General features: G+C 45.8%; 1 protein-coding gene across 5 annotated transcripts in view; it reads left to right on the top strand.

The window, feature by feature from the left end:
- Positions 1 to 993: 993 nt before the first annotated feature.
- The window catches only part of SRPX (sushi repeat containing protein X-linked), a 263,953-nt gene continuing 238,925 nt past the window's right edge, over positions 994 to 26,021 (top strand). The window contains exons 1-2 of one of the 5 annotated variants that reach the window (XM_075589678.1): positions 994 to 1,209; positions 10,001 to 10,066. In XM_075589678.1, the coding sequence (XP_075445793.1) occupies positions 1,143 to 1,209; positions 10,001 to 10,066 (133 nt within the window). In that variant the 5' untranslated portion in view covers positions 994 to 1,142. Of the gene's footprint in view, positions 1,210 to 6,761; positions 6,894 to 10,000; positions 10,067 to 26,021 lie in introns of those variants that run through there. The other 4 variants (XM_075589677.1, XM_075589674.1, XM_075589676.1 and 1 more) reach the window with 4 other exon arrangements.

The raw sequence follows: 26,021 nt of genomic DNA on the forward strand, positions 1-26,021 counted from the left end.
AGGTACAGTATCGAATGATTGTTAATCCGGAATCAACGCTGCTAGATCTATATCTTGATTGAGATCTATTGGCGCTATGATCTGCATACAGTGTATCCAGTAGGTTTCAAGTTTTCTTCATTTACAGTAAGGAGACTGTCTCCTCTATTTCCCAGAGTGACCAATTCTATACCTTAAATTCTATACCTCTCTTCTGTAGGGTTCTTCTCATGGTGTGTCAGAAATTGTTCAGACACTCCATGTTTTGTAAAACCTGCAACAATATTTCTTTTGTGTTCCAGGAAACGAGTTTTCAGACTTCTTTTTCTGCGTCCTATGTATGCACTGTTTCTCACAAGTACACTCTAATTATTCTAATAGATAGTCAATGAAACAAGAATTACAATTAATACATTGTTCAATACTAAAACTGTGGCCATTACTTTTAGAATAAAACTCTATTTTATCTTCTACATCTACAAATTTACATTGTGCATCTTGTTACGTTACACTTAAAACACACTTTTAAAATTTGAGATTCACCCCTACATAATATACTTTGGACTTTTTAAATATATATAAATACGTGTGTGTACTGGATAACATACAATATGTGACAGTGATACTGCTTTGAAAGGTTAATTTACTGTGAAAAGAAAATCTAAAATCATTGGATGAATAAAGATCTGGAATATTTATTTATTGGAAGAATGTCTGGCACTTTTCCAATACAAACATTTTTGGGAAACTATGTTTGTGCAGAAGCCTAAAGGAAATATCTGTCTGTCGATGCAGCCATTAAGAAATAAACTACTACTTGCATTTTAAAAGAAGGTAAAACTACACATTGTATTAGATTTTTTTTTTTTTTAAAGAGCCTCTCATTGAATGGCCTGTTTCTTACAAAGAAAAAAAATTACTGCAAGAGAATACTAGTATCCAATCATATAGGGATTCTGCGATGTCCAATAAGGGATTGCTTTACTCCTCCCCCCCTCCCCCCCCTTTTTTTCCTGGCAGAATGTCTGTTCTCCAAGGGGGAAAAAGCTTGTGGTATCTTGATTCCAGCCTGAAGCCTTAAGTCTGTGTAGAATTCTTCCCCTCTCTTTCTCTGCTTCCTTCCCTCTAGTCTCAAGCTGCAGAGGGACCAGACGTTTAGAATCATGGGGACACCACTCTACCTTGTCTTTCTGGTCACCTTCAATTCATACCTGACCAGTGCATACCAAGGTAGGGCGATCTGGGGACATAAGACCTGTGTGTGATCAGTAAATTATTCATTTCCAGCAACTTCTTCTTGATTACCCGAATTTACCTTTTATCTTACAACTCTTGCAAAGTTAATCGAGTCAGATTTCTTATTGCTGTGATAAACTACAGAACTCTTGATTTAACATTCTAACAAACTATAGAAAGTCTGTTCTTTAAGGAAATACATATGTTAAAAACAACTATTTTCAATAACGCCTTTATAATTTGAGGTAAATTCCAGTTGGAAAACTACAGTAAATCTTAATTTTACTTTGTCATCTGTGTACTTAATGGCTTTTAGAAATGTACAGTATTTGCTTTGTACAGTAGTTGGAGTGTCACAGTTTCCCTAATGCTTGTACATACTGCAGTCGTAAGGCATTCTTGCATATTTGGATTAGCACTTTTTTCATATCCATTTGTTGATGTCTGAGAGTTAATTCCTTCCCACCTAAATAACAAAACAGTTTAAAGACCTTGAGTTTGAATAGTCATCAGTGACAGTGCTAAAGTATTCAGCTGAATAATTTTGTTCATTGTTTAGTATATACTGTAGTGTGTGTTCATTTGCATGTCATTTCCCAGAATTCCTTGTTGCAGTGGAAGCACTGTATGTTGGGCGATAATGGTGCAAGGCAGGGTTGCAGACCTGTCTAAGGCTGTGGCCAGGGTGACGTGAAGCGGCCGCGCTGGCGCTCATGCGCAGTGACATCACGCGTATGTAAGCAGGAGACAAATCTTGTACTGCTAGTTGCGAGCGTATCAGGGGGCGTGCCAATGGTACACGGGGGGCGTGTCAATGGGATGCGGGGGGTGTGTCAATGGGACGCGACGGTCCGGACATATATCTGCATCTATTGCAGGAACAGCATCTATTGCAGTAACAGTATGTGTGTGTATATGTATATATATATATATGAACAAAAAACAAACAAAAGCGCAAGCTCCATAGCACATAACTGAGAAAAAATAAGGTGCGTTTATTTAAAAAATCAGCAACCTTAAGAATGTGCACTTACAGGATTTTAAACAGAACCATTCGTGGGAGAGAAATCTCTATTGTGGTCATCTGCGGTGGTAGGGTGAGTCCCAGGTTTGCAGAGTGGATGTAAACAGCCCAGGTTCACCATTAACTCCTATCCCAAGTTGGCAGCAAGATATAAAGGCATCCAATGCCTGCACATCCTTTGCTCCCTCATACAATGGTTGCTAACAATTGAAATTACCGCCAGTCGGAGCGCAGGCAAGCCAGGGACTCCAAATACACCAACACAAACGCGATGATGTCAGAGCTGTTTAAAATCCTGTACTGTAAGTGCACATTCTTATGGGTTGCTGATTTTTTAAATTAATGTACCTTATTTTTTACTCAGTTACGTGCTATGGAGCTTGCGCTTTTGTTTGTTTTTTGTTCATAGATTCCAAAAGTGGTTGGCTATACCACTCCCCTTAAAGCTGCAAAGACGCTCCCTGGATCTTCTATAGGGACTATATTTCTCTCTGGATTTTTTGTTTGAGTGGAACATTCAATTTGGATTTTCCTTTTTTTTTCACTACCATGTTATGGTTTGTAGATATTATTAGGTTAAATTGTGGTCATTTTAATTTATTTTAATATTTTAAATATGTTATTATAATGTATAATTTATTAGGGTTATTTCACATCCTCTTTAGCGCTACTTAATTTTTGTGTTGTCTATGTATATATATATATATATATATATATATATATATATATATATATATATCTCCCCTCCACCTCTCTCCCCTGTCTGTCTCCACCGCTCTCCCTCCCCCTTCCCTCCTCTCTCCCTCCCCCTTCCTTCCTCTCCCCCTTCCCTCCTCTGTCTCCCCACTGTCTCCCTCCTCTCCCCCTTCCCTCCTCGGTCTCCCCCTGTCTCCCTCCCCCTGCTCTCCCCCCTCTCCCTCTTCCTGCTCTCCCCCCTCTCCCTCTTCCACTCTACCCCCCTCTCTCCCCCCTGCTCCCGCTCTCCCTGCTCTCTCTCCTCCCCTCCCCTGCTCTCTCTCCCCCCTCACTCCCCCTACTCTCTCTCCCCCTCACTCCCCCTGCTCTCTCTCCTCCCTCACTCCCCCTGCTCTCTCCCCCCCGCTCCCTCTCTCCCTGCTCTCTCTCCTCCCCTACCTCTCCCTGCTCTCCCGCCCCTGCTCTGTCTCCCCCTGCTCTCTCTCCCCCTGCTCTCTCTCCCCCTGCTCTCTCTCCCCCTCACTCCCCCTTCTCTCTCTCCCCACTCAGTCCCCCTTCTCTCACTCCCCCCTCAGTCCCACTTCTCTCACTCCCCCCTCAGTCCCCCTTCTCTCTCTCCCCCCTCACTCCCACTGCTCTCTCCCCCCTCACTCCCCCTGCTCTCTCTCCCCCCTCACTCCCCCTGCTCTCTCTCTCCCCCTTCTCTCTCTCCCCCCTCACTCCCACTGCTCTCTTTCTCCCCCTCTCCCTCTCTCCCCCCTTTCCACCCTCCCCCTCTCCCCCCTCTCCCTCTCGCCCCCCTTTCCCTCTCTCCCCCCTTTCCCTCTCTCCCCCCTCTCCCTCTCTCCCCCTCTCCCTCTCTCCCCCCTCTCCCTCTCTCCCCCCTCTCTCCCTCCCCCTCTCTCTTTCTCTCCACCCTCCCCCTCTCCCCTCCCCCTCTTCCCCCCCTGCTCTCTCTTCCCCCAATCTCTCTCCCCCCTGCTCTCTCTCCCCCCCTCTCTCTTCCCCCATTCACATCTCTCCGTCCCCCCAGGGGGGTGTGGGTGTGGGGAAGGGGGGGACGGGACTGGAGAGATGTGACGGAGGGGGGGGAGGGACAGAGAGATGTGAAGGAGGGGGGGGGGGGGTCCAGAGAGATGTGAACGATGGTGGGGACGAGACGGGACTGGAGAGATGTGAACGGGGGGGGGGAGGGACAGAGAGATGTGAACAGGGGGAGGTGGAACTGGGAGATTTGAAGGAGGGGGGGGTCCAGAGAGATGTGAAGAGGGGGGGCCGGAGAGATGTGAATGGAGAGTTGTGAAGGGGGGGGACCAGAGAGATGTAAATGGGGGGGACCGTAGAGATGTGAATGGGGGAGAACGGAGAGATGTGAAGGGGGGACCGGAGAGATGCGAACAGGAAGGGGGGGGGGGGCGGAAACAGGACCGGAATGGTGATTTCTTTGGGATGTTTGAGTTTCAAGAGTACAAATGCAGCTCCGACATCTGATCACCTGACCTACTTTACCTTATCAGAGGACAGCAAGTCAACAACCAATGCAATACAAGCTCCATTGGTTGTTTCTTGCTGTCCTCTGATAGGGTAAAGTAGGTCAGGTGATCAGAAGTCAGAGCTACAAAAGATTTGTACTGTTGAAACTGAGCGCCGAGGACAGCTCACAGGCATGCGCAGGCGGGCGCTCACGCAGGCCACAAGCATTGTCGCAACGTGTCTCATGGTGGCAAGCGTGAGCCCGCCCGCTCAGCGCCACCCTGGACGAGCCCTAAGGCCTCGGGCATGGTCAGCGCTTAGGCCCCAATGAGAGCGGCTTTAGCAGGGGCTCGCTTACGCTGGGAAATTACATGCAAATGAGCACACAGTGCTACACACACACACACACACACACACACACACACACACACACACACACACACACACACACACACACACACACACACACACACACACACACACACACACACACACACACAGCAGTTATTGTGGATTGATTAATTTTCAGTATATGTGCTGTAAATTCTGTTAGAAAACATTGTTTCTGAATTCTAGTTAGAGCGGCAATACTACATTCCCTGTCTTCCCCCTCCCCCTTCTTTTTGGATGTAAAGCCTGTGGCAATGTATGTATGTATGTCTTTATTTATGTAACGCAGTTTCCCCCACACTATGGGAGATGTGGTGGCTACTGATGTGTGGTGCTTTACCTGTGGCTAACAGGAGGCCTGAACTTCCGCTGCTGGAGCCTGGGGTGTACCTGATTCGTCTGATGACAGCACCTCCACTTGTGCGGGATCCTAACAATGTTGGATAACCCCGTCACAGGACCCAATGCAAGAATTACACACACTTGTATAGATAACAGTTACTGAATACAGATAATAATACTGTACGTGTAACCATATAACATCCACACACCAAATAGGCCTTGCACAGCCGTAATCCTCACAGTGCAATCCAACCCAGCGTCCACACCCTGATGAGAAATCCCCAAAGTACTGAGGTGCTCCATGGCACCTAACCACCCGGTGTCCACAGAAGTCAACCCACCCAATATGTGCGACAGCGTTGTCCACAACTAAAGTGTTATTCTTGGGGCACTTGAAGATATGGTGATACCTGCCGGGTGCTCCAGCATCCGGTATCGCCGACTAAAGACAGAGATCCGTCCGGTCTCACGCTGTCGCCGTCAGTGATGGCGTCCGCTTCCACGTGGGGTGGTATCCAGCTGGAGGGTCCTACTGTAATAGTCTCTCTCTGCGTGGTGATCTGAACCCAGACCACCAGATGCCAGATCGCCGCCATGTCCTGGCTGTGTCCCTCATGCTTGGTACTACAGGGAAAGTATCCCTATCTTCTGGTCCTGTCCCTGCAGCATCAACAAACTCAAGGGGGAGTTGGGGCCTAAGCAGGTCTCTGGCCTAGTGCAGGTGTCACAGACACCGTGCAAACTCACCCTTCCGTTTCCCAGTTCCGACTCGCGTAGTCTCCTCAGCACGCCGAATGTATCTATTGCAGAGCAGGAGATCTTCACAACCCTATTGGCTGTTGCGTGGCATATGACTGCGGCCCCTGGGGCTGTAGTCCCCGCGGAGCACCTTCTCTAGATGGCCGCCTTGCACTGCGCATGCGTGCGCCTTCTGGTAATGGCCGCTGGCTTTGGAGCCTCTCTGCACATGCGTGACTCCACTGCACATGCATAGTATCATGGCGGGGCACTGCAAAGGGAGCCTCCGGCGACTCGGTTGCCTGGCGCAACCTCCCTGCACCTATCGTGGTTCCCCCGCTGTGGGGAGGTAAGCGGGGAATCGGGGGGGGGAGGGCGAGGGGGATGCCCAGAGGGGAGAGCTGGACACATTTAAATAGTGCCATTAATGTACATAGCGCTTCACAGTAGTAATACACATGAAAATCATATAAATAAGAAATAATATAAATAACAGATCATGGGAATAAGTGCTTCAGACGTAAAAGTAACATTTCAGAAGAGGAGTCCCTGCTCTGAAGAATGTACAATCTAATTTGTAGGTAGGAAGAATGTACAGAGACAGTAGGAGGGCATTCTGGTAAGTGCGTCTGCAGGGGGCCAAGCTTTATGTATCATGTGTAATTGCCACAGTGCTACTTATGCTTCTTTAAGCAAGTGTGTCTTCAAGTGGGTCTTAAAGCACTGAGCTTCAAAGTCTGATGAGAGCATGTGTGAACTTGGCACTTCAGCTGCTTAGCATACCTTAGCACTCTTTGACAAAGTGCCGTAAGGGCACGAAACACGTCAGAGTTCTCCTTCGTGAGTTACTTACCTATTTTTGTATGCATTGAAGACCCAATAAAGCATTTTTAAGTGACCCAGCAGCATCAGCTTGTATTTCGGCGATTCCATGGCAGCTGTGCATGGCGCTTCTTCCCCTGGCTGGGATTTCTCCTTACCTGCTTAGCATACCTACCTTCACCATCACAGTAAGGTCAGGGGTTGAAAAGTACATTTGTGTGTCGTCCGCATAGAAGTGATATTTAAACCCAAGAGATATGATTAGGTCACCTAGAGAAAGTGTGTAAAGAGAAAAGAGGAGAGGTCCCAGGACAGAGCCCTGGGGTACCCCAACAGAGGGATCGATAGAGGAGGAGAAGGTGTTTTTAGCAGAAGAGACATTGAACGTATTATGGGAGAGGTAAGAGGAAATCCAGGATAGAGCTTTGTTACGAATACCAAGTATGGAGAATGTGAAGGAGACGAGGGTGGTCCATGGTGTCAAATGCTGCAGAGAGGTCAAGTAATATGAGCAGAGTGTAATGACCTCTGTCTTTGGCAGCATGAAGGTCATTAGTTATTTTAGTGAGGGCTGTTTCAGTGCGAAAGCCAGATTGTAGAGGGTCTAGGAGGGAATAGGTGTTGAGAAAGTGGAGCAAGCGAGAGAACAGAAGACGTTCAAGGAGTTTAGAGGCAAAAGGCAGGAGGGAGACAGGTCGATAGTTATAAAGATAGGTAGAGTCAAGCTTGCTGTTTTTGAGTAATGGTATGACTGTTGCATGTTTAACGGAGGAAGGAAAGGTACCAGAGTAGAGGGAGGATTTAAAAATGTGTGTGAGCATGGGATTATAGTAGGAGCAAGAGGTTTAGGAGATGGGAAGGAATGGGGTCAAGAGGGCAAGTGGTAGAGGGAGAAAAGGAGATCAGCAGTGACACATCCTCCTCTGAGTCAGTGGAAAAAGAGCCAAGGAAGGCAGGAGGAGAGTTAGGAAGCTGTGTATGATGGGAGGAAGAAACAGAGGGGGTGTTCTCACATATGGATTCCACCTTTTCCTTAAAATAGTCAGCAGAGTCCTGAGGTGAGATGGAGGAAGAAGAAGAGGCAGCTGAGTGTGGTTTGAGTAGAGAGTCAAAGACAGAGAAAAGTTGGTGTGGGTTAGACTTGCGTGTGTTGATTAGTGAAGAAAAGTAGGGTTGTTTAGCCTGAGACAGGGCAGATTTGAAACAGGATACTAGCCACTAAGGTAGCCAAGGGGGATAGGTAGTCTAGTTTAACCTTTATATTCATCCATTTTATAGCCATTAGTGGTCAGCCAGTCATGGAAACCCATAACCAGCTGACCACTTGAGCTATCAAGAGGTTAATATGTACGGTAAGGTGTTTTATTTGTATCACCTATTACATGTTGGCTTACGATATCTTGCTTATGTATATAATGTACAATATATTGGCCATTGTACAGAGGCGGCACACTTTATTCTAACTTGGCTGGTGCCGCAAGCTTCTCCCGGCTAGCTCGTTTTTTTCCCTCGGCATGCCGTGCGTCATCGATGCGCGGTCACGCTTTATCGGGAGCGTGCGCGCATGGCGCGCATGCCCAGGGCTCCCCGAGGGAGCCCTGGGTTGCTGTAGTGTGGGGGATGGTGGTGGGGGGCTCCGGGGGACCCGGCGGACCCGGAGAGGGGAGGGGGAAGCCCCGATCGGAGGACCGATCTTCCGAGGCTCCGGCGCGCGCACGGGACACCTCGGCGCCCGCCCGGTATCAGTCGCGGCCGAGACCGGGTAAGTGTTAGAATAAACTCGCCGCGACAGTATACATAAGCAAGATAGGGGCTAACGCCAGCTTGGAGTAGGTAATTAAAGAAATAAAAAAAATGTGGTGTGCTACTGTGGCTGTATTTAGCCATTTTGATGCCAGTCTCAATACTTTTACTGGTAAAAAATGCGTTATTTTTTGCAGTACAGCTTTGATGACTTGCACCATGAAAATAGCGTTTTTTTGGGATGGTAATACCACATTTTTTAATTATCAGTGCTTGGTGTATCTAGGCCTCAGGGGGTTATTCAATATGCTCCAAAGTGGCCAGTCGCATTTGACCATATTGAATAAATGCATAAGTGTATGGCATGTCCTGAAATTCCTGTATGATGTTAATGCAAGGAATGTGATGCTGAGTATTTAATGTTGTCTATAGAATGTATTGTCTTCCAGAATGTATTTGCTGCTTGAAGAGCTTATTAGACATGTACAGTAACTGGTAATTGTTTTAACAAAAAGCAATGACGATTTGACTGAAACTGGACATATCAAACTATGATTTATCTGTAATTCAATCAAGTTAATTGTGTATTATTGCAAATATCGCGGAAGATACACCTAACTCAATGTTTCTAGTGTTGAGGCTTGCTTTTTGTTTTGATACATAAATGCTTATGATAATGCTATATGAGGTACAATATATATTTCAACACAGGTGACTTCAAATAATTATGCAAACCACAATAAACTAAACTGAAACCAGATATCCAACTAATTAGATTGAAGGAAAGCAATCCATGACATTTATTTTAAAGCATATGTTGCTATCACTGTTAAGAGGTGCTTTTTATTCATATAATGGATGCTCTGATAATAGTGATAGACCAATATTGAGACATTTAGCAAATTAGCCAAATATACTGGCTAAATGTCCCACAATGCTTTAATAATCTAGCTTGTTGCTATGATTGTGTTTGCCCATCATTCCAAATTCTTTACTTCTATAATCAGTGGTTGAAGGGTGATGGTTCTCTTCATTTTTTAGGTCCACTTTTTTGGATACAGAAAAAGATAATTTTGGAATTCTAAAAGAATACTATACCATCCATATTTCCTAAACAGTGCCAATGAGAAAAGTCAATGTAATCAGTTGCACCTTAGTGATTGATTTGTCATCAGCTTGCTGTTGTCAGACTACATTTGGGGGGCATTTGAAATGTAACTACAGTAAGTGGACCTCTGTTTTATGACCAGGAGAATACCTATTTCATATAATGTGGAGATTAAATGTCTAGCAGAAGGAATGTCTTCTGCAAACAGATACCTCATCATAACTGTCCAAAGAGCTTTCCCCCTTTTTGTTTGCCAGGATGATGCCATTTTGCATTCAATCACAGTATTACTGTACTACCTTTTCAATGCACTTCCACCAATGCTTATCACTTCTCAAAATGAATGCTTTAGATTAATACCACCTGCATATCTTTTGCCAACGCTCTTTTTCCTTTTCTCACTTTTTTTTTATTCCTTTGCTATTTGCCGTTTGTGTTTTTTATTTTAGGATCGGGGTACTCACCACTAGAAGACGATGAAGATATGTTTGCACGCAATAGATATGCCAACAAAGGTGAATGCTTTGCTTAATCTGCATGCCATGTGTTGCTATCATAAAGCTATTGCAGATACCTACTGCTTAACAAAGACTTGCTTGTAATCATTTTGCTTATAACCATGAATGGATTATTATGTTACACATTGATATTTCTTTAGTTTCAAACATGTCAATTTTGGACTGTGGAATTAATTTGCCTAATTTTGTCTGGGATTTACCAAAGGTAATTTAATATGTGATAATATATGGTGTTAAAAAAATCTCCAAATATTATCACCCATTAAATGCCCTAATTACCAAGAATTATAAATGCATGATAACCCCATGAAATATGGAGTCTAAGTAATTTGGATGTGGGTGTTTGGAGATAATGGAGAAGATCTGTGATATACATATTATCGCAATCTTCTCAATTAACACCAAAAACCCACATGCAAATAGAAATCTTTTGTAACATATGGTAATATAATAATTTTTAGAGAATTAAATGGGGATCCACCTATTCTCTAGCAAGAAGCACACACTGGGGCAGTTAAAATGTAACATTTAATAATACCACAATTAATAAAGGTCTACACATGCACTAATAATTTGATATTTAAAGTGTGTATAATATAATCATAAAAATAACAGGAGGTGTAAAGAGGGGATCTCTTGTAGTTGCTGTGTAACAACTGTACTGAACAACTATAGTACAATATGTTTACAACTCATAATTTGCTACAATAATATACACCAGATTCCAATTGGTGTGTATTAGCAAATACATGTGTTGTCCAATTAGTGATTAGCTGATATCCAACAAGCTCAGTCTCAATAGGTAAGGTGACAGCACATATCCAGATTTGCTCAACAATATATTGTATATATATAATTAATGCCACCTGCATGAATCTAATCCATGGGTGTAGGTGATGGCTAACTAAATATAAAAGCCATGAGTAGCACAGCAAAGCTCTAACATCACTGCATAATTGTACCACTCCCTTCAATAAGTTGCTATAAATAGTTACATACATATAGTTACATAGTAGATGAGGTTGAAAAAAGACGTAGGTCCATCAAGTTCAACCTATGCTAAATTTAGACAACAGATACTTTATCCTATATCTATACTTACTTATTAATCCAGAGGAAGGCAAACAAAAAACCCCATTAAGGGGAAAAATTAATTCCTTCCTGACTCCAAGAATTGGCAATCGGATTAATCCCTGGATCAACATCCTTCCCATGTATACTTATTTGGTATATCCCTGTATACCTTCCCATCTAAAAAGATGTCCAACCTTTTTTTGAACAAATCTATTGTATCTGCCATCACAGTCTCCATGGGTAATCAATTCCACATTTTAACTGCCCTTACTGTAAAGAACCCTTTCCTTTGTTGCTGGTGAAATTTCCTTTCCTCAACCTTACGGGATGGCCCGAGTCCTTTGTACTGCCCGTAGGATGAATAGTTCTTTTGAAAGCTCCTTGTATTGTCCCTGAATATATTTGTATATAGTTATTATATCCCCTCTTAGATGCCTCTTTTAGTTAATCATCTTGTATATTGGATGTTTTCTGATTGTTTATCAGATGGCAGCTAATATGGTTAATTCTTGTATGCTTTACAGTTTATTGTTCTATCAGGGACCGGAGTATTGCACTACATATAATGCCCTAAATCTAGATATAATGCCCTAAATCCACATGTGAACGACTGCCAGTCTGTGAAATTGAGTCTGTCTCACTGTGTTATATGTACATATATCAGAATCTAGTAACCTGTTTTTAAATTCATTGTATAATCATTACAGCCACAATATACAGCTTTGCACCATACATATGAGCCAGTGTGTCAGCGCTTTGGGTCCTCTGTGAGCAGTGTTGTCATATTATACATCTGACTCTGATGGGAGGAGCGTTGCCTACGACAACTCTGAATGCCATTCGGAATATAGTGTGGCATTATTAAATGTTACATTTTAACTGCCCCTGTGTGCACCATTAGTGTGCTTCTTGCTAGAGAATAGGTGGTTCGCCATTTCATTCTCTATTTTTGAACAAATTTCAAACTCGGCACACAGGTAGCACCGATTGCCACTCTAGGCATTAGGGCAAAATCCATATTTACATATATATATTCATTTCAATTGTATTCCGAATAGTGAGCAGTGTATTCCTCTGTTGTATTGGTAATATAATAATCATGACAATACCCTGCAGTACCCTTTGGTAGAAGAGCTACCACTGCATTGCAAAGTATTATCTTGGGTGCAAATAGGATTAAGAATTAAAATAAACCCCTACACCAATAAAATAAACATAATAAAAAGTACATGCAACTTTTCCAAATATTAACCACTTATTAGTTGAAGTGGGTTGGGGATTAACCTGCCTACAGTAGCTGGCCTCTACGGACTACTACTGACTACAGTCCCTACACTAAGATCCATATCACTTATTTAACACTCCCATAAAGGCCTGTAAACCATCTGCATGACTTACAAATCCCTAGGAATTAAAATAAAATCCCATTATATGCAATACATTATGAATTCAATATATAATTGTTTAATTAAGTTTTGACCCCTTCGGTTCTATGGGGCCTTAATAATCCTTCCAATGAGAGCCCAGTTGGCCCCAATTGATACTGAAGGGGGAAGTTAAAAAAAATCCCTACCCAATGTCCATCTTTAGAGTCGTCACAAATCCCTTGAATCTAATGCACAATATAACAAATCTTCTGGGACACAATTAGCCCTAAAATCCACACGGTGTTACAAAAATAAAAATCACAACCGAATGAACAAACAAAAAAACCTTCAGCTACAAAGTAAAAGTTTGTCTTTTTTGCCCACCAACATTACTTATGAACCTTATGAAATATGCGTCTAGCAGCTTTGTAGTGTGTTAAGAGTTACTTTTTCATTCATGTCAATTGAGCTGAACTCTCCTCCAGCATTGTGAAATTGATTAACAGCATATTGCAAAATGTATAGTTTCATTTCTGGGGTTCTGCCAGAAGTTTCAATTATGTTATTTAGTACATGGAATTTGAGGTTTGGCATGAGAGTCTTGACATTACTTGTTTTATATGACCATAATGACCCTTCTTCCTCAAGTTTAAAGTTCTAGGAAAGTCTTACATTGTAAAGACTTCTACACACAGATGTGATGACTTTTCTGCTTGCTCTGATACATCACATAATTACAATGATGTGTAGAATATTGCAACTACCTTCAGAGCCAAGAATATTGGGCTTGGGAGAAGCACTTTTGCCCAGATCCACAAATAGGTGCTAAGCTTTAGCACACCTCTTCTCCCATTCATGTGATTGTAAAGGGGTAAAGGTTTGCTTAAGCTTAGCATCCTTTTGTGGTTCTGGGCCTTTGAGAGTTGATTTCCTCACAGTCATTTATGTGCTTGCCCATTGCTACTGAGCAACTCAAGCCCAGACTTAAAAACAAAACAAAAAAAAAAACGGAAAATCAACCGCTGTAAATGTTCTAATGTATGTGTACTAAAAAAATTTAAAAGTACAAAGGACCTTAAAAGGAAAGTCTCATTAAACATGCAAAAATGTTCTACTTTTCAATGAATAGTAATTGACTTTTTTTTAAGCAAGATACAATTACCCTTAATGAAACCTTTGTACTTATTTGTTTATAAACAATTTAAAAGGAAAGTTGTTTAGTGACATATGTAAAGGGGTTCTGTTGGGGGGGAGGGGGGAAGGGGTGGGGGGATCAATGAACTAAGGTAAACTTCAAGGTGAAATTGATGCTTTTTTAACATCACATACAGTACCTCTAAGTATTTTTTTCAATACATTTTCAAAGATAGTTTGTAAACGTAGATACTGATAGGTCTGATATCTCTGTATAATGAGCAGTAAATTCAGGGGGAAAAGTGTCTCCCCTTCTCTGATTGGGAAACCGAGAGAATTGGGTAGGTAATGGAAAAAACACTTTTAGGCAACATGATGTTTTCTATCATAATGAAAATGAAAATAGCTAATAGTTTTTCGTTGGTTAAAATAAATACATAAGCCCATAAGATTAATTTGATGAAGAATGTATACATTAATTTAAGGAATGCAACTTCATTGTCAAGCTGTCTACAAATTGTTATTTTGTGATGTCATTGCTATTGCACCTTTATAGATGAGTACCGGTGAAAATTTGAAATGTTGGGAGTTGATAAGATGATGGTATAATAAATATATTGTGTAGTAGAAGGTAGGAACTGGCACATTATGGACTAAAAATTGTGATTTATTTATGTGGTCAACATTTTTGTCCTACATGTGCACCTTGCTCAAAAAGAGACAGGTACACATCATCTTGAGAAAGGACCAAATGTCGATCATCTGAACAAATCACCATTTGATTAAGTCCACAAGACTGCCGTTCCTGTTTCTATGCTTTTACACAACCATCTGCACAGTCATGCACAGTGGCAGCTTTTTTCGGTTCTTGTGAGTATCCTGTTCTACTTGATGAGATTAAATATATTGACGCATATGAATATAGTAAGTGTGTTCAGTTGATATTCCCATTACTGGTAAGCACAGATAGATGTGTGATGGTACCAGAATATTTTTCTATTTACCAACTCACAGATCCATTTTCTTTTGAACTAAAAAAAATCATTCCATTTGAATAGTCAATCTACATTTATGTTTTCATAGTAGAAATATGGTATAATCTAAAATAATACCCAAAAGACTGTGCCCATTATTTAACATGTTTGGAATTTCAGTCCCAGTACCACTATGTTTTAAGTCACTTTAACCACTACTTGTGATGCTGACTAATAGGAATACTTAGAATTTGAAATAGCCCTGAAAAATTGCATATCAACAAAATAAATGGATATAAAAAGTAACTACTATCCTTTTATTTTCATTACTATTCAATGAACATCTGTTAAATGCAGTGTCTACTTTCTAAAATGGGACATCCCAAATGTTGTCCCACTTGAAATTCAGTGTACAGTGCACAAATTTATAAGACATGTAGCCAGATGTGCACTTCAATGTATTTATTTTCTGCACGTTGAAGCTACCGCTAATTTGGCAAACATTTTTTATAAATGTTAAACTGTGCTTTGATCAATGACTGGATTAATGGCTTCGAATTGTGTGTGTTAGATAACATCCTATTTTTTAATATATATCTCAGAAAAATTGTAAGCAGAACACATATTTTTGGAAGAGAAATGCAATCAGTACTGACATGTCAGTCTAGTTATTGTATTGATAATGTGTTGTGGGTCTATTAACTATAGTCTCCCAGATGCAAATCAAAGAAAAACAAAAAACAGTGCAAAAAAAAAAAAGCACCAGATCTACAGTATCAAAAGTAAAGATTTAACCAGACATTAAAAAAGTTTTGGTGGGTAAAAAAAAAAAGTGACAAAAACTCCCCACCTTACAGTGTACAGTAAATAAAAATACCAACCACTTGTTGTGACAGACAGACTGCTAGTGGTACCCAGGGAGTATTGGCAGCAGTTACTGCAGGTAGCCAACTCCATTAAACTAGTGGGGCATCAGGGGGTCACTCGCACTAGAACCCGGCTATTGCAGTGTTTCTACTGGCCGGGGGCAACCAGGGCAGTGGCAGATTTTTGCCGGTCCTGTGATGCCTGCCAGTAAGTAGACAAGGCTGGTGATCATGTGAAGGCTTTTCTGAACACACTACCGGTAATTGGGGAACCCTTCCAGAGGGTAGCTATGGACATAGTGGGACCCCTAAAGATCCTAGACCGGCAAGCGCTACATACTCACGCTAGTGAATTTTTCCACCAGGTACCCTGAGGCTGTAGCACTAGCCACCATTGAGGCTAGCACAGTGGCTAAGGCATTGATAGTGATTTTCTCTAGAGAAGGATTTCCTATTGAGATTTTGACTGATTACGGGTTGCAATTAATGTCTGAATTGCTTCACTGTCTCTGGGATTCGTATGTGGTGAAGCACCAGTGCATGACCCCTTACACCCTCAGACAAACGGACTATGTGAGCGGTTCAATGGTACCATGAAGCAGATGCTTTCGACATTTAAAGAAGGTGAAGTGAAAGACTGGGAGACTCATCTGCAGCATTTGCTGTTTACATACCGTGAGGTACCGCAAGAGTCCACTGGTTTGGCACCCTTTGAGCTTCTGGACCTATCCTGTGAGGGATGGGAAGGGGAAACCACTGCTACTGATGCTTCTGTGCTTCAGTATGTAGTGGATCTCAGGGACTGGTTAGAAATGCTCATGGGGTTACCACAGGCTAACCACAGGGAGGCTTAGACCAAGCAGAAGACTTGGTATGACCAACATACCGTAGCAGAGAGTGCATCCCTGGGCAGCAAGTGCTTGTTCTGAACCCCACTCAGCAGAACAAACTGAAGGCTGCCTGGGCTGGCCCGTATATGGTTCTCTGGTGGATGAACGAGTGCAACTATGTTGTACACCTAGATGGGGAGACAGGGAGATATAGGACATATCATATCAATATGTTGAAGGAATATTTTCAGAGTGTGGCAACGGTGATGGGTCCCCCATCGGCGGGCTACAAATTCCCATCACCATTGCCACACTCTGAAAATATTCCTTCAACATATTGATATGAGATGTCCTACATCTCCCTGTCTCTCCATCTAGGTGTACAACATATTGATATGATATGAGAGCCAAGCTCTGCCCGACCTCCTAGTGGAAGCTAGGGAAGGGGGCACAGTGGAGCAGGTAGAGATAGGATCTCAGCTCAATGCACCCCAGCGGGTGCAAGCACGAGCTCTGCTTGAGCAGCATAAGGTCCTGTTCACGGATAAGCTGGGCAGGACCCATATCACTGATCACCTGGTCCACACTGGGGATCAAAAACCTCTGCATAAGCATGCCTATCTTGTATCAGCAGAGGTGAAGGGGAGTACAGAGAGGGATGTGCTCACCCTAGGGGTAATTGTCCTGAGTCAGAGCCCTTGGGCTTCTCCGGTAGTCCTTATGCCAAAGAATGATGGAACCACTCGGTTCTGTTTGGAGTACCGGCAGCCAATGCTCAGGCGGTATCAGATGCTTATGCTATGCCCCGAATGGATGAGCTATTAGATGAGCTTGCGGGTGCAAAGTATCTGACCACTGTGGATTTGTCTAAAGGGTATTAGCAAATCCCTCTGACTCAGGAGGCCCAGGAGAAGTCACTGAAGACAGCACTGGCTAGTGCTCCCATTCTGACAGCACCAGATTACACCAAGTATTTCGTTGTACAGACCGATGCCTCTGACTACTAAGCCAGGGGGGTGAGGAGGGGGGTGAACACCCCATCGTCTATCTGAGCAGGAAGCTGCTGCCCAGAGAAGTGGCGTATGCCACTATTGAGAGACTGCCTGGCTTTTGTATGGGCACTCAAGAAACTGCAGCCCTATTTGTATGGCAGGTCATTCACTGTGGTCACTGATCACAATCCCCTCAGCTGGTTACAGAGGGTGTTGGGGGGAGAATAGCCAGTTACTTCGCTGGAGCCTTGCCCTTCAGGCATTTGACTACCATACAGCACAAGAAGGGTAGTGAGCATGGTAATGCCGATGGACTCTCCCGACAGGACATCCCCATGGACTCTCCCGAAAGGACATCCCCAGTGACCCAAAAGCTTCACGGACATCCAGGCTTGCGGAGCCACCTGATGAGGTGACTGCCTCAGAGCCTTCAATTGAGGGGGGAGGTGTGACCGGAGAGGGTAACCAGGCTCTCTAATATAGTTAAAGCCAATTTTGTTTACCCCTGATCCGTGTATAAGGGTCCAGGAGAGTTAGCTCTTGGGCCCAGTAACATTGTACAATTCCAATGTATTGTGTGTATTAATAGTATTTTTTGTGTTTTTCCCTTACCGGGCATGCAGTCAAGCAGGGATTGCTACTGTATGAGTTTCAAGGGGGGTTTTGCGGAGGAACCGAATGTGCCTAGGAGGTTGAGGTCCGGAGTTGTCAGTATCCCATAAATGTATCCGGGAATTACTGTAAGCCTGATTCTCGGATACATGTAGGCACATTGTACTGGTAATACCTTCCCTTAAAAACACAAGCACGACTCCCCACTAGGGTACTCTGCTTCAGCACAGCCCAGAAAAGAGAATGAAGCACAGGGATAAAACATGTATTCCTGTAGCTGAGGGAATCCCTAGGTTAAGGAGGGTACCCCAGCTAGGACGTGTACCGGGCAGGTACCCACAAGTGCACCAACGCTTCACGGGGCAGCTCTGCCATACACGTGTGCTGGGAGTAGACCGGGACACTGGGACACTGGTGCGGGTTACTTCTACTTAGTGTGGTTGTGGGTTATATGAATATGTGTTATGTTGTTGTTATGTCGCAAGTTAAGTTTAGAGAGTAAGTTAACTTTTTCAGTAAAGCTATTTATATACAGACACTGTGTGTATTTTACTATTAAGGTGTTCATGGTTGGGGCTAGCCCACTATATAGTGCTGACCTCATCTGGTTGGAGGCGCTGTCAGAGTTGTTTTATATTCCACACCAGGCTCCCAAAAGCGGAGGCACAGGCCTCCTGGAAGCCAGCAGGTAGAGGCAGCACCCGTAGTCAGGGCATTCCACCACCTCAGTTAGATAAGCGGGGGGATAACCTTGTTACATTTTGGAGGCGCTGCTGAGATTTCAGACCTGTGGTGCCCCATATTATTTTTACAAATTATTCCAAAATGTTTATGCACTCAAGAGATGAGATCCAGGCATGGACCCTGAAACTGCAACCGCCACTCATCAGTCGCGTGTTGGTTGTGGGGAATCTACTCGCCCTTTTTCCTTCTTGGAAGGTTTGTGTTGGTGTACAAAACCTTCCCGATATGGCCCAGGCTAGGTACAGGGGTAGGAAATACGACCCCACGTACCATTGGAGTGCAATGCTGTTCTCGGTAGGCCCGGACGCAAGGCCTGTAGAGATTCCCCAAGCCTTATTTCTGCTGGAGAGCCCACCAGAGGGTTACCCGCTGACCTACGCAGATCTCTCCCTTATACAGTCCGCATTCCAACCGATACATACCACCCCCGTGATGAGCACCCCCATTCACGCGGACGTACCATTACCCCGAGTGGCATTTACCCCAGCCACCCGCATGTCCGAGGGCACAAGCTGGATGAGAAGCCCCATCCGGATGCCTTCCTCTGATCAACCAGCTGGGAGCTCCATGCTCGGCCCTAGCCGTGCCGTGGACATGGACAGTCACTCCACCCGCGATCGCTCCGTGCTAGAGAAACTCTTACCCCAGCTCACTCAGATCATCACCTTGTCTACACAATCCCAACTGTGTAGGAAGCTCAAGGTTTTCTCAGGTCTAGTACCTACAGCCATGGGTGAAGAAGGATTTGACTCCTGGAAGGAAAACACCATGCAAGTTTTGGGGGAGGAGGCTTGCCCAGAAGCTGTGAAGATACGGCAGATAGTTCAATGCTTGCGGCCACCTGCATCTCAGATCGTACAGATGCACAGTGCTATGGAAGGTGACGTCACTGCCTTGGAGCTGGTTGAACTTCTCCAGCACACCTATGCTGCAATAGATAATGAGGAGGTATTACTGGCGCAATACCGGGCGCTCCGTCAGAAAGAGGAAGAAGACCTATCAGATTTCCACTGTCGGTTACAACTAGCATTGTGGAAGCTGCTCTCAAAGGGGATCATTTCACACGAGGCAGTGGATGAGTACCGGGCGAAGCAGCTGCTAAAGGGCTCGTTGCCCCTACATCCAGTGGCCATTCTCCTGCGCACAGTCCCTCGGGATGCCCGGCCCCACACCTACATAGAGATGACCTGCCATATCAAAGAACTGGAAGTGCAACTACACTTCCACTCACCCCCCAGGGCTAAGGAGCCCCGCAAGGGTGAAAATAAGGGAGCTGGGGCGCCAAAGACCAAGGGAGACGCCAAGGTGGAGAAACCTGTGTCGACTATGCCAAAATCCCCTAAGAAGTGGCTCACACCCTCTAGGCCTTGCACGGAGGGAGACGAACGAGTCTGCTATTATTGCGGAGACCCTGGCCATTTTGTCACAGAATGCCCCGCCAAGAAGGGCCGTGCCTTCTCTAAATCGGTCACCACGAGAGCATTGGTGGCTGCTGCGTCATCGGCTGAAGTAATGCCGACCCCTACCACCGCAGATTCTGCCCAAGAACCTCAGCCACAGGGGAACTTTGGTCACATAGGACCCACCGCTCTAATTCATGTGATGGTGGATGGAGTGTGTGCGGCCGCCCTGTTGGATACCGGCTCGCAAGTCACTATCATATATCAATGGTTCTATGACCTGCTCCTACAGGGGCGACCCCTTCAGTCGGCTGACGCCATTACAGTAAGAGGACTGAGTAATGAGGACGACCCCATCAATAGCATTGTGACAATGCGGATGGACGTCCATCAGGTCAATACCGCCAAGGTACACACCGTGGAGGCTCTAGTGTGCCCCAAACCCTGAGAACGGCCAGGTGTCCCCATCATCTTGGGCACAAACACCGATATCGTGCAGGGCCTTATCCAAACTTATTTCCGAGAAGCCGGAGAGCAACCGTTGACTACCATGAATATACAGCCTGCCCTCCTGGAAGAGTGTCACAAGGTCTCTGCCATCGACAAGTATGGTTGTGTCTATAACATGCAAGCGGGGGTGACAGTGATTCCACCAGCGGGAGTGCAACGTATGCAGGCCAAATGTCACTACCCTGATCAGGATGCGGCTGATGAATTGTTTATCCTAGAAGGTACTCCAGAGACAGATGCACGATGGGGCTATCAGTTAGTGCCTGAGATTCAGAAGTGGCCGGCGGCGGCGCGAAGAAAGCTGTGGGTGAATGTGAAAAACATATCTCCATACCTCATGTGCCTTGACCACGACCAGAGACTGGGACATGTGTACCCGGTCACCCAACTGCAGGACTTTCCACCGGCATGTGCCGCCGTTAAGCTGAAACCGACGACCAGGCTCGACTTCGACTTTGGAGATCCTAAATAGCCCAATGTATGGCGACAACAGATGATCAAGGCGTTAGAAGACCGCAAAGCTATATTCTCCACCTCAGACATGGACGTGGGATGCAGTCGTAATGCACAACACATCATTCGGTTGAGTAATCCCACCCCCTTCCGAGAACGCTCTCGGCGGATTGCCCCCGGGGACATAGATGACGTGAGAGGGGTGATCCGGGACATGGAAATGGCAGGGATCGTGACAGAGTTGCGGAGCCCCTATGCGTCCCCTATAGTCATCGTCCGGAAGAAGAGTGGGGCAGTATGGCTATGTGTGGACTACCGCACCTTAAACAATCGAACGGTTCCGGACCAATACACCCTACCCCGGATAGAAGAAATCCTCAATGCCCTCAATGGCAGTAAATGGTTCAGCGTCCTAGACCTGCGCTCAAGCTACTATCAGGTCCCGATGAGCTCCGAAGATCAAGAGAAAACTGCCTTTGTGTGCCCACTGGGATTTTACCAGTTCACACGGATGCCCCAGTTCATATACGGAGCACTGGCTACTTTCCAAAGGCTGATGGTAAATACTCTGGGGGATATGTGCCAGAGGGAATGTTTGGTCTACCTAGATGACATTATCATCTTCGGGAAGACACTCGAAGAACATGAGGCAAGACTGTTCAAGGTTCTAGATGGACTCCAGAAGGAGGGGTTGAAGCTCTCCCTTGAAAAATGCAAATTATGTTACACCTCCGTAACCTATGTAGGGCACATAGTGTCAGCTGAAGGGATAGCCACCAACCCGGCAAAAGTGGAGGTGGTGATGCAGTGGCCTCATCCGGAAAATGTCATGGAACTCCGTTCGTTCTTGGGCTTCTGTGGATATTACAGGAGATACGTAGAAGGGTATTCCAGCCGGGCCAAACCCTTGAATGCCTTGCTTAAAATATACCCGGAAGACACTGGGGAGAGAGCCCTGTCCGCCCAGAAACTATTTGGTGATCGATGGATGGACGAATGTGAGCAAGCCTTCTTAGGGCTTAAAAAGAGTCTCACAGAGGCCCCTGTCCTCGCGTATGCCGACCCAGAGCAGCCTTACATCTTGCATGTGGATGCCAGTTTGAACGGACTAGGGGAGGTCCTCCATCAGAAGCACCCTGGAGGACTACGGCCAGTAGCCTATGTCAGCTGAAGCCTGTCTCTCACCGAGTAGAAATATCCGGTGCATAAACTGGAGTTCCTGGCGCTGAAGTGGGCAATTGTGGACAAGCTCCACGATTATCTTTATGGACTAGAGTTCAAGGTGCGGCAGATAATAATCCGCTGACATACATGATGACTACGGCAAAGCTCGATGAGACTGGACATCAGTGGTTAGCTGCCCTGGCCAGCTGCAGGTTCACATTAAAGTATAAACCAGGGCCTTTGAACGTGGGAGCAGACGCTCTGTCAAGAAGAACTGGGCTAACCGGCTCAATGGAAGACAACCAGTGGGTGGAGATACCGGGGCCCGGAATGCAGGCGTTGTGCCACACCGCCGCCATCGTCGACGACCGTGTAGTCTTCTCGGAGCTACTTGTAGTGGATTCACTGAGGTGTCAGTCGCAGGCGATCCCTGCCGCGTATATCAGCACAGATGGCATGGACATCTGTCCGGATCGAATCATCAGGTGGATAGATTTGATAAACAACCAGAAGAAAGACCCCACGGTCGCATTGATCAGGCAAGCGGTAGTGAAAGGCAGACCTGACCTTCTAAAAAGGGCGTCCACCAGACTAGTCGCATCCCTGATGCGGGAAGCCAACAACTTTGTCATGGAACGACAAATGCTCTTCATGGTAGTGTCCTACCATAATCATCCCGATAGGAGGCAACTAGTACTACCCCGATGCCTGCACAGCATGGTGCTGCGAGAGTTAAACGACAACCACGGCCATTTGGGAGTGGAAAAGACCTTCGGGTTAGTTAGTGATTGATTCTACTGACCTGGCATGCGAGAAGCGGTGGAGAATCACTGCAGAAGATGCAGACGCTGCATTCAATGGAAAACACTCCCTACCAGGGTGGCCCCAATGGGTCATCTCACCAGCTTGGGGCCAATGGACCTTGTGTGTATAGACTTTCTGTGTATAGAGACTGATAGCAAGGGGGTAGGGAATGTGCTTGTTATCACCGATCACTACACGCGATATGCCCAGGCGTTCCCCACCAAGGATCAACGAGCCATCACTGTGGCAAGGGTGCTCTGGGAAAAATACTTTGTCCATTACGGGCTCCCAAAACGCCTACATTCGGGTCAAGGCCGCGACTTTGAAAGTCGACTAATCAAAGAGTTGCTTGGAATGCTGCAGATCACGAAGTCCCGAAATACTCTGTACCATCCAGATGGAGATGCGTTACCAGAACGATTTAACCACACCCTGCTAGACATGCTGGGTACCCTGGACAGTAACCAGAAATCCAAATGGAGCAGACATGTGGAAGCCTTAGTGCATGCTTACAATTGCACTCAACATGAGTCGACGGGGTTCTCCCCGTATTTTCTTATGTTTGGGAGAGAGCCCAGATTACCAGTGGATGTGCGGTTGAGGATATCTACCGACGGGGTACTCAACTCGACACACTTCCAATATGTAGAATGGCTCCGTACCAGGCTACAAAAGTCCTACCAGCAAGCTGAAACGGCGGCAGCCCAGTTGAACGCCAACAATAAGCGGCGATATGATCACAAGGTGAAGCACAGAGCGATTCGTCCTGGGGACGCCGTCCTACTCCGGAATCTGGGAGTCCCCGGCAAGCATAAATTGGCCGATCGCTGGAGAGACGGTGTGTACAAGGTAGAGTCTCAAATCCCAGGCCTCCCGGTCTATCGCATCAAGGACGCCGATGGCCGGGTAAAGGTCTGGCATAGGAATCACCTGCTGCCTATTCTTCAAGTAGAGGACGATGAGCCAGAACTGCAAGCCACCCCTCTGGCTGGAGGACTCGGTGAAGAGATAGGTCAGTTAAAGGATGATGTGTCTAGGGAGGAGAGTGTAGTTACTGCCAGGGTGCCTGGACATCCCGAGGGAAGTCTCTCGCAAAGAGATTTGCCAAATGTTCAAGCACCCCCGGAGGAGCAACGGGTAAGGGGAACTGCGCACCTCCCGACGGAGCAACGGGTAAAGGGCCGGCTGCATCCAGGGAACCAGTAGTAGAGGCTCCTGTGAGCCACACCCTAGATCCCCAAAGTCCAAGTTTTTACCCCCAAGGGGTATTCCAGAGACTGAGCTTCCGATCTATGCTCATTACTCCCCAGTGGGAGAGGCTGAGGAACATCCAAGGAGGAGTCAGAGAATAGGCCACCCACCAATGAGATTAATGTATGACCAAATGGGGGCACCCCACTATGAAGCTCAGCAGTGGGCCTGGGGTAAAGTTCAGTCAGTGATAACAATGTTCATTGAAATGCATAATCTGATATGTTAGGATGTGATTTTAAGATTCATTGTATAAAGTTCTGTTTAGAGTATAAGTAGTTGCTGGGTAGTGTTCCCAAGCAGGGACGTTGGTTTTTCCACCAGGGGTAGGAGGTAGCCAGGGCTAGGGGATCCCCCCGCGACCCCCCACCCCCTCGCAGGCTTCCCTGTTTCCCTGCGACCCCCCCCCCCACGCAGGCTTCCCCGTTTCCCCGCGATTCCCCCCTCGAGCCGGTGCAGAGGCGTTGCAGAGGCGTTGCAGAGGCGTTGCAGAGGCGTGCAGCAGAGTGCAGGAGCGGGAAGTCTCGTGGCTGGGTAGCAGCGAATGTCAGAGCAGGGAGTTTGCATGTGGCAGTATAGAGTGAGGAGAGAGAGGGCTGAAGGAGATGGAACACAAGCAGCCAATCAGGCTGCTACATTTATGTAAAGGGAACTCATGCTGACAGTTAGGCAGTTAAGCAGGAGGCAGTTGAGAGAGAGTTCTAGCCAGGACAGGGAAAGAGCAGGTTGTGCCCACAGAGCTCTGCTCTGGGGCTAGGCAAGACTACCCTTGCAGGCCCCAATTAGTTTCCCTTCCCTTAGTTTGTGGCCTGGGAATAGCTATAGTGCTGAGGGCATTTCGCCTTTAGTGTTATTACAGTTTAGAAATAGAGCAGTGTGTGTGAAAGTCACCGAAGTCTGCGTTTGGGATCAAACGCAGCATTGGGCCTAAGACTCGTGCCGGATAGATATCTGTGTCGGAAATTGGACCCTGTGGACGCGGGTGCGGAGCTCGACGAGATCCTTTGCGAAGATCAGGACGCGTACCGGGCAGGTACCCACAAGTGCACCAACACTTCATGTGCCAGCGCTGCCATACACGTGGGCTGGGAGTAGACCAGGACACTGGGACACTGGTGTGGGTTACTTCTCCTTGGTGTGGGTGTGGGTTATATGAATATGTGTTATGTTGTTGTTACAGTAGAGGCAACTCTTATTCGAACAAAAACCAGTGGCAATTCCCCAAAAAAACCAGGAAACACCCAGGTACATTCTGAATACATGCCTTAAACTTTCCTTAAACTAGCCCCAGCATTTCTGCATTGATTAATTGCCTATCAGATTAACAGCGGGGTCCCTGGCAGTCCCATTCAAACTGAATTGGACTGCCAGGGATCCCTGCTGTGTTAATCCTATGGGTCGTTAGTCAATGCAGAAATGCCTTAAACGTGTCTCAAACTAGCCCAGCACATACCCAGCACATACCCTGAATGTAACCCGGCTAGTTTACGGCAAATGTTAGAATAAACGTTGCCTCTACTGTATGTCGCAAGTTAAGTTTAGAGAGTAAGTTACCTTTTTCAGTAAAGCTATTTATATACAGACACTGTGTATTTTACTTTTAAGGTGTTCCCAGTTGTGGCTAGCCCACTTTATAGTGCAGACCTTATCTGGGTGGAGGCGATGTCAGAGTTGTGTTATATTGCACCCCAGGCTCCCAAAGGCAGAGACGCAGGCCTCCTGGAAGCCAGCAGGTAGAGGCAGCACCCGTAGTCAGGGCATTCCACCACCTCAGTTA

This window comes from Ascaphus truei, chromosome 3 (genome assembly GCF_040206685.1).
Source record: "Ascaphus truei isolate aAscTru1 chromosome 3, aAscTru1.hap1, whole genome shotgun sequence".
In the NCBI taxonomy this organism is placed as follows: Eukaryota; Metazoa; Chordata; class Amphibia; order Anura; family Ascaphidae; genus Ascaphus; species Ascaphus truei.